The sequence below is a fragment of the Neolamprologus multifasciatus genome, chromosome 16 (assembly GCF_963576455.1).
Source record: "Neolamprologus multifasciatus chromosome 16, fNeoMul1.2, whole genome shotgun sequence".
NCBI lineage: Eukaryota > Metazoa > Chordata > Actinopteri > Cichliformes > Cichlidae > Neolamprologus > Neolamprologus multifasciatus.
Genome location: NC_140454.1, coordinates 29,079,722 through 29,089,398, shown reverse-complemented (window position 1 = coordinate 29,089,398; position 9,677 = coordinate 29,079,722). Strand labels below are relative to the sequence as shown.

General features: G+C 39.0%; 1 protein-coding gene and 2 long non-coding RNA genes across 3 annotated transcripts; all 3 read right to left on the bottom strand.

Moving 5' to 3' along the window:
• Positions 1–243: 243 nt before the first annotated feature.
• Positions 244–3,713, bottom strand: LOC146501029 (uncharacterized). The gene is made up of 4 exons (XR_014869693.1): positions 2,333–3,713; positions 2,186–2,235; positions 1,756–2,105; positions 244–1,537 (listed from the first exon to the last, which is right to left on the bottom strand). It is a non-coding gene; the product is annotated as an uncharacterized LOC146501029 (long non-coding RNA).
• Positions 3,714–3,822: 109 nt separating this feature from the next.
• LOC146501028 (uncharacterized) lies at positions 3,823–5,379 on the bottom strand. Its single transcript, XR_014869694.1, has 3 exons — positions 5,306–5,379; positions 4,840–5,210; positions 3,823–4,071 (listed from the first exon to the last, which is right to left on the bottom strand). It is a non-coding gene; the product is annotated as an uncharacterized LOC146501028 (long non-coding RNA).
• Positions 5,380–5,722: 343 nt separating this feature from the next.
• LOC146501027 (uncharacterized) lies at positions 5,723–8,333 on the bottom strand. The gene is made up of 4 exons (XM_085134544.1): positions 8,140–8,333; positions 7,995–8,041; positions 7,517–7,902; positions 5,723–7,200 (listed from the first exon to the last, which is right to left on the bottom strand). The coding sequence occupies exons 3-4, from the start codon at positions 7,897–7,899 to the stop codon at positions 7,161–7,163; spliced, it is 423 nt and encodes a 140-aa protein (XP_084990670.1). The 5' UTR covers positions 7,900–7,902; positions 7,995–8,041; positions 8,140–8,333; the 3' UTR covers positions 5,723–7,160.
• Positions 8,334–9,677: the final 1,344 nt, after the last annotated feature.

Sequence of the window (9,677 nt, the reverse complement as noted above, 5' to 3'; positions counted from 1 at the left end):
AAAAGTGCTAGGTTTGCACAAGTAAGTAAGTATTTTTTGTGAGTAATACCTGCCTCTCCTTTGTTGGAACCCGACAATCTGCCTCTTTGTCCGCTTTTTGTGCTTTAAACAAGCTAAGTGAATTTTTTCATGTCTGATATCATGTGTTGTAGTTCCAGGGTTTTGTTTCTGGCTCTGGTTTTGATTTTATTACCACTCTACTGTCTCTAACTCTTTAGTGTCAGTTGCTGTTTGGTTATTTGCTGTTTTATGCCAAACATTTGGTGTTTTTTGGCATCTAGATTCCTTTTCCCTCCTTCCTCCTGTTGTTATCAGTTGTTTACTGTTTATTTCACTCCCTGTGTCCATGTAGTCTGGCCTACCTGTTGCTCTTCACCAGATCACTGTTGGTTTCCCTGTTTTGAGTCTGTGCATTCCTGCTTCATAGATTTTTTTGCTTAACACCAAATAAATACTTGTTATTTGTTTGTTTAAACCAACATCTCCGCATTATAACTCATGGCAACATGACCCATCAACAATACACAAGTGAATTTAATAAAATAAAACAAACAAAAGCTAAAATTGGTCAGCCCCTTATTCATGAGAAAGCACAGTAAAACCCACAAGTCTGAGTATATTTTCCAGACATAATACATCCTTAATTATTAACCTGTGAGCACCGAGAGCAACGCTGTCGTGGGAAACATATTGAACTTTGAGGATAGAGACAAAGTATTCCTAGTATTGGCTTGAGTTTTATCTAGTGAGGCTCCTTTAAAGACATATCTTTGCAAACCAACTATATGAACAACTTTAAAAATATGATTTAAATACCAAAGTACCCCTAGGTGTACTGTACACACAGTTATCTTTGCAACAAGAAAAAAAATAAGCACACTGAAGTGGAATCAATTTAGTTTTTTTTCTGCTAATACTTTGTGTGTTAAACTTCAAATTATATTTACATTAAGCAGTTTTTCTGCTTAAATAAAGAATGAATTCATCTTCCTTTCAGTAACATTTCTACATGCAAAAACAAGAGGCAGCAGGTCTGTGAACTTTTCCATGTAAACGGCTGATTTGCACAAGCTATCATGAGATAGTCACAACAGTGGCAGTTTCAGGGTGTGGAGCACCGCTGTGAGCAAGGTGTGGCTGATCAAATGAGTTCAGTCACCTGGGTAAATAAAGTTTGGTTATATGGTCAAACAAAACCAATAAAAAAACAAAGGGATATGGGATATTATATTAAAACAAGACAGGGTGAGATCAATTTAAAAGAAACTGACCAGGCACTGAAATCACTTTTATTTCTTTGCTGACAAACACTGGATAAAATAATGCTTGTTAAAACTCACAATGATCTAAAGTAACTTGACAGATGATTCATTTGGTATCTATCAAAGTTTAAATTATTATTATTTTCTGACAAAAGCTGGACTGATTTTTTTTTAAGCAAAACTGTGCCAAAGCTCAAAATGATGAGACAGGAGCATGAAGGTTTCCGGGTTTTGTCCATCTAGTCGGAGTCGCTGCTGCAGGAGCTGCTGGAAGACTACAACAGACAACATGAGTCGTGTTATTCATCAAAACTCACGAGAAGCTCAGTTTGTCAAAGTTTATCTAGCATTTAAAAAAGGCTGTCATGCAGGTATTGCAAGTTTTGCAAAAGCGCTATGAAAAATACATTTCTGTGTTTTCCTGTTGTATTGTACAAATTTCTCATGTTATATGTCACACTTTGAATTTGTGGTTCGGTGCAATCAGTCTTACCCCGTGGCTGTCCTTTCCTTTCTTGTGACAGTGGCCATGCTTGTGACCGTGCTTGTGCTTATGTTTGTCCTTTTTCTTGTCCTTTTTCTTGTCCTTGTGTCCATGTCCGTGTCCGTGTCCGTGTCCATGTCCATGCCCGTGCCCTTGGCAGGATCCTTGGCCTTGACAACAACCAGAACCAGGTCCGTGCCCATGTCCGTGTCCTCCATGTGGCCCATGGTGCTGAGGAGGACAGGTTGGTGGGACAGTCCCTGGAGGATAACCCTGTGGAGGGTAACCCCCCTGTGGAGGGTAACCCCCCTGTGGAGGGTAACCCCCCTGCGGAGGATAGTTCGGGTAACCAGGTGGGCCTAAAAAAAAAGGAGAAATGAGGAATCAGCTGTAAGTTCAAGGTGATGATTGAGGGGCGATCTAAAAGAGTCGTGTTTACCTTGGTTGTGTCCGTACATTTTGCTGCGTTACCAGGAGAAACTGCAGGTCCTGAAGGATAAAAACACAGATTTAAATTAAAATCTTTGATAAACACAAAGACAAGAGTATCACAGGTGTATCACAGGTGTATCACAGTTGAACATACCGAGTGCTGAGACCAGATCTGCAGATGCAGACGTCACCTGCTGCTGCTTTTTATGTGCAGCTGAACCTGAAGCAGGGGCCAAGTCTGAACTCCTATCAGACCATTTTCTGTTTTATGACCTACATGGGTGTGTGTGTGTGTACAATCATTAATATACAGTCAGCAAACTAGATTTTATAAGGGTGCACACCCACAGACCCACATGATCTATTTTGCCCTGTGGTTAGAGATTTTTTTAATCATTTGCAGTCCTGCAAAACCTTTGAATACTTGGTGTCACCTGTTAATGCTTATAAAGCTGAGCATCTGCACAGACGTTATGCACAGTCAACACACAGGCGCATCGGTGCAGGTTTCATATTATTATTGAAGGAGACACGTTACATTTCTGCTGAATTCTGCACTGATTTGTGATGGAAATTTCTTAATCGTGAAAATAAAGCACCATGTTGCAATTCAGAAGTAGTCCTTGACTTCTTTCACTGTGTCATTTGGGGGTAGAAAGTACAAATACATGTAATATTGGGAGAGACATGTCTGCTGCATTTCCCTGAAATCTAAACTCATACGTAAGATGATTCTTTTCTCACAGAAATGAATATTTCCAGGCTTAAGGCGACATTAATCTCACTTGTGCACTGAACACACTTTTTGTTGTAATCAGATATGAAAAATGCACCACCCACTGGAATTAAGACACAAAGTTTCCATCCACAGGATGCAGTACACAGATTAAATGGCACAAAAAAACCATAAACTGTGATAAAAACTGAATTTAAGTGGCTGTACTGGGAGCTGCAGGGTGTGTAACAGTTAGGAGAAAGACAGCACTGAACAAAGGTCCAACCTGCCCTGAGTAAATAAAGATAAGGCACAGAGAGGAAGCAGAACAGCTGAGGTCAAATATAAAGTGGCACAAATGTGGGGACTGACTGTTTTTAAGATTCATTTAGTATAATACAAAAAACACTTAGAATGATCATAATTTAACTCAGATACTTTTAGGAACAACCCTCTGCTTGTTATATTTATTTAAAGTCTGCTTCACATCAGCACATTGACTGCTGTAAAAGAGCCAGAGGAAGGTCACCACAACCTGCCGGAGCTTTGATGCCATCCCTTTATGACCACAGTGTGCCCACCTTCTTCCAGCATGTTAACACACCACATGACAAAGCCCCTATAGTCTCAAACTGGTTTCTTAAGCATGACAATGAGTTCTCTGTGCTTCAATGGCAGCCACAGTCAGCAGATCTTAATCAAATACCCTAATAACCTAAGCTAATGGTCCTCCCAACACAGCTGCACACTGATTTTAGTTGCACCTTAGTATAGATAAACAGTAGTTAAGCCTATGCAGCACACAAAGACTCATGCACCACTAGGCCAGCAGGGGCTGCACATGGATCATGTTTAATATGAGTACCCACCACTATAACAGGACACACATGAAAGTGAGAAAGAGGCCATAAAGAAAATAAAAATACATCTTTGTTCTCAAATTCAAATTTATTACCACAGAGATAGATACAAAGTTATTATAGGCTCACTGTGTGTTTTACATGATCTAAAAGTGTGTTTGCATTTCTTGGGCCAAAAACAGGTTTATATTTGAGTTAACACAAGATTTTTACATCATAAAAATGATTTTTGTAATGTGTCAGGAAGATTTCCAGGTGGAATGTGTTTCATGAAGAAGTCTTCTAGTCAGAGTCACTGCTGCAGGAGCTGCTGGAGGACTGCAGGAGGGATAAACACAAGATATTTTAAATACTCTGAAAGTATCTAGCACACTGATTTAATCTCAGTTTTATATCCTCCATTCTGAGTTACTGTAAAAATGATGGCATCAGATCATCAATGTTTTTGGCTCAGAGTGACTAACTGTGACAAATTCAGTCAAGACTGAGCAAGTTATAAAAACATCAGTGTTGAAAGTTGATACTTTCTGGATAAAATGCCTCACTGAAAATCGGGTTTCAGGAAGGATTGCACAAATTTGCTAGTGTCATCATACCTCACCTCTGTTTGAACTGCTATTCAGTAGTGCAGTGCTGCACTCCTGACTTCTACCCTGTTCGTAGCCTTTCCATTCCCGAATGTTCACAGCTGGGAACACTGGCTTTAATAACTTTTACTCTAAAGCAGTAGTCGTGAAAACTAAAACAATAAGTCTTAGGTTGTGTGGAGCTCCGGGAAGCCGCAGATTTGGGTCAAACTCTGTATGTGATCATGAATTTGAGCAAACCTATTAAGTTACTCATAGGTTTGACACTGGTATTATAAATGAAGACACATACAGCTACAGGGTCTCTGCCCGAGGTCTCTTCCCCTTAGAAGAAAACTTACTCTCATCAAGTGCTGCTCATAGGTGATCTTTGGACTGTCTTTTGGTTCTCCCTCTAATATTGTTGAGTATTTTTTTTATTACAGTAACTAAAGAAAATATAAAGCAGATCTAAGAGCATAGCAAAATGTACATTGTTGCATAAATAATCATATCTTACCCCATGACACTGTTTTCCTTTCTTGTGACAATGACCATGCTTGTGGCCATGTTTATGCTTGTGGTGGTGACCATGATGTCCATGGCCATGCCCGTGACCATGATGTCCATGGCCATGCCCATGACCATGATGTCCATGGCCATGACCGTGGTGTCCATGACCGTGATGTCCATGACTGTGGCCATGACCATGCCCATCACCATGTCCATGAGTAGATCCGCAGCCGGGTCCTACCACGTGGCCATGACCTCCAGATTCTCCACAAGGTGAGGTCTCTGGACAGCATCCAAATGGACCAGGCTGAGGTGGACATGAAGGTGGTGGGGCAGGGCCTGGTGGACATCCTCCTGGCACTGGATGAGGTTGACATCCTCCTTTTAAAAATAACATTTTGCTCCTTAAAATTCAATGAATAAATATTTACAAAAACAATTGAGGAATCAGGAAATAAAAGTGATTTCTTTACCTTTGTTATGCCTGAACATGTCAAATGATCTGATCTAAAACCAGAAACTCAAAAAACCTGGTGTCACCCGTTACCTGTTAATGTAAGGGAAAAGTTGAATTGTAATGATAACTCAGAGAAGACGGATAAAAAGAAAAATCCACAGTGAAAAAGACAAAAGTTTAGTTAAATGTTTTTAAACCGGTTAAAATATAGAATCATACAATGTATGAACAAATAAAATGAATATATAAGAAAGCCACAGCACAGTATAATTACTATAAACTACTCATCAGAAGGAAAGTTCACACTCGTAAACAGACTTTTGTCCATAAAACTAGAAATAGTACCAGATGCATAAACACATATTTCATGGTAATTATTTCTACATATCCACGAATGGACTTACTGTGTGTTGCACTGCAGATCAACAGACACAGCGTTCAGCTGACCCTGCCGTTTTATAAAGATACACCTCTATTGTGAAATCCATCTTACATCATCAGGGGCTAGCCTGAACTCCCACCACAAGATGTCACGCCATCATTTGTTAAATTAATCCCAGCAAACACAATGATGGATTTCATAGGATCTGTGTCTGGTGCAGCTACTAATAAATCATCAGAATCAGAATACTTTATTATTCCTGAGGGAAATTAGGGAATCATCATCATCAAATCATGACCTTTGTGTTTGTGCTGTGTTACAATTGAAATGTCCGATCTTGTTGCATAGACTATATTCAAAATATAGAGACAATTTGCTGGTCTGCTGATATGAAAGTGCCTCAAACTGTCATTTTTTTGTTCAAGGTCAAGGTCAAGTGTATTTATATAGCACTTTTCCAGACAGACGATGCTGCATAAAGCTGTGTGTTAAAAGCCAGGACATAAAAATATGTCTTTAGTAGTGATTTCAATTGATCAAGTGTTTGTGCAAGTCTAATATTTAGCGGAAGACTATTCCAAAGTCTGGGACCTGCCACAGAGAAGGCTCTATCGCCACGAGATTTGAGATTAGTCCGTGGGATGGATAGCATTAATTTTGAGCTAGACCTCATGGTTTTTCTTGGAGCATAAACAGAAAGGACCTCAGGCAGGTAAGAAGGGGCTTGGGTGTTAAGTGACTTAAAAACAAAAAATAAAAGTTTAAATTGGATCCTGTAGGAGACAGAAAGCTAAAACATTGGGGTTATATGCTCTCTTTGTTTGGCATTATTTAGCAGGTGAGCTAACTGGTACCAAACGGAGATGTCCAAAATAGTCCTGGCTCTGTAAAAGGACATCAGACAAAAAAACTGAACAAACCAGAAAAGAATAATCAGTTTTCATATTTATTTTTTCAACACAAGATAACCATATAGTGGAAGCTGATTATAGGTTTACACAAAGTGTGTGTACAAAAAGATGAATGTAGAATCTGGATTTTGTTTTCCAACACTAAAAAAAGAAATGCATTCTCTTTGATGACCAGCAGGGGGCAGCGAAGTGCAAAAGAATTTAATTGCATAATTTCACAGATATACTTGCTTCTGATTTATGAACTCCAATTGAATTTCCAGATGATTTTAGTTCTACAACATAATGTTATTTTTGAAAATCATGTTCCAGAGCAAAGAGACACTGAAGCAGGCTTTGCGTTAAGGCAGAGCTGCCTTGTGATTGGCGGGTTGCTACCCAGTGAACATGCAGTTTCCTCAGTTTCTCAGGTAGAGTTGAGCCACTCTTGTCATGTTCTAATTCAAAAACAAACATAGGAAAGCTCAAGGCTCAAAATGATACTCCACAAACCCAGATATCCAGTTTTTATTAATAGGTGAATGAGCATTCTGTTTTACATATAAGTAATGTGTCCTTGCAGGTTCCTCCAGACATCTTCATCTAGTCAGAGTCACTGCTGCAGGAGCTGCTGGAGTCCTGGAGAAGAGACAGATAATATTTGGTGAATTCCTCATGCTGATTCCAAATTCTAAACTCTTTTTGACTCAGTGGTTAGGATCAGGGGTTTATTTTTCACTTATGACCTCAAAATATCCTTAAAATTGGCTTAAAGTGTGCATTTGCTGACCTGCTATATGGTGATAACCTTTCAAACATATATTATAAATAACAGAGAATTTCAGTGATCTTTTTCAGGATGTATCACACAAACATGTCACGCTTCACTTGCAGCTGAATAACATCTACTTCCTGTTGTGGATAAAATATTTACTGCTGCAGTATTCAGACTTACCCATGATATTCCCTCCCCTTCTTGTGGCAGAACAGGTGCCTGTGTCCTCCCTTGTGTCTGCACCTACGCTTCTTAACATCCATGATGATGGTGTCCATGGTGTCCATGGTGTCCATGGTGCCCATGGTGCCCATAGTGTCCATGGTGTCCATGGTGTCCATGGTGCCCGTGGTGCCCATGTGCCCAATATCCATTACCAAATCCCCCACAGCCACCACCATATCCCATATAGCCACCACTATATCCCCCATGGTAACCACCAAATCCGGGCGGCCTGAGGCCGAAGTTGAGAAGTCCACTAAGAAGGCCACTACCATGTCCGTGGTGACCATGGTGCCCATGGTGGCCGTGGTGGCCATAGTGGCCATGTCCATGATGTCCATGCCCTGGAATTAGTCATAAATTAAATCTTTAGGATATAAATTCTAAAAGAAAAATCAAATCTGCAAAGCACACATGATGAGCGCTGTGTATTTACCAAACATTTCAAAACTGCAAAATTCAGATCCTTGAGTTCACCAAAATCTGTTCAGAAAATAAAACACAATATATTCAAACATAAAAAAAATTACAAATTACATATATACATATTATCACGAGCAGAGATTCAGTGTTAAACTTACTGTTCACCGGAAAGTTGATCCACTGACTCGCCTGTCACCTGCCACTCTTTATATGTAAAGCCACACCTCAACCTAAACCATGCTGAACACCCATTACACACGTGACCCCACAGTTCAATGTAACACAAAAATACGCTTAGATTTGATGTTTAGTTACTTAGTGAACAGTGTGATTAACAGGGCTCTTTGTTCCTGCATTTTTCTCATGCAAAACAGGTGTGATGATACCAGGAACAAAAACCAAGATCTGTTCAGAGAAAAGGAACTTCATAGAAAACTTTGTTTTTTTTCTTAGAGTTGTTTGTTTTGTTGTTATGGCTACACAAACAAAACTGTTTTAAAGGCATTGCATCCATAAATAAAGGGACCTGGTCTAGCTGTTAACATTTTATGGTTGAAATTATGATGATTAGCCATTTTTGTTTGTCAATTCTTTCATTTACCTTTGTCATGGAGAGCTCTACTATGAACAGTGTTAAACATCCCCTCGGTATTTTTCCATTATCTAGATTCACTTACTCTAATATTGTCAGCTGGGATAAAACTGGTTATCATCTCACCAAGTTGACCCCCTATATGTTCACATGATCATATGACTCTTCTTCCACAGAAAATGATCCCTATGAGTGTCACCATCTTGAGTCAAAGACGTCGTTGGATGATGGTGATTAAATGAAGATTTAAAAAAATATATAAATATCACAAAAATATAAGAGTAAAATGCATTTAAAGGGTTTGAGGGTAAAGATTACATTCAAAAACCAGAACTCAAATATGGACTTAGTCTACATTCATAATTCAGCAAATCAGTGTAGATGTCCTGTTTCAGGATCATATATAAATGCTTATAAAACACTAAGAACAAATAAAAAAATACAGTTGCATCATTATTTATGACTGATGTTCATCAGTAATAAACACAAAGACCTGACACTCCTACTGTCCTCATAGAGGTCTGAGGTAGCTTCCAGGAATGATGATGCTGTTTCTGGAGAACTGATTGAACCTGCTCACTGAACAGGTTTGGTTTTCATGTTACTAGGGTGATTCACCTTTTAGTACAGAAATCCCAGGTTAAACCTGAAGTTACCTGGGTAAGAAGAATTCATGCTACCTGGTGCAGGCTTCAGGTTAGCTTTCACATTAGAAATCGACAGATATGAAGTCATTAGCTACTGACTAATCGGATCACCGGAAAATAGCGTCATCATTCCTGGAAGACACCTGCTGAAATACAGAGCATACACCAAAAATACAGTTTGATAAATCTAAAGTTTAAATGGATCCAGTTTAAAGTTTCAGAGCGCTAATGAGCAGCTGTCACCTTAGAAATGAACAGCTGCACTGAGAGCGCACTCAGAGGTAAAAGAAGTAACCTGAATTAAAACTTTCATTTTACTGTTTTATGTGCTGAATCACCATATTAGTAACTTTAATCTCTCATCTTATTTCTATAAATGTTTTACTGATATATTTTTATGTTCTTTATACATTTCGAATCACCATTTGCTTCCAAGAACGCTCTTTTTTAAAAAGCA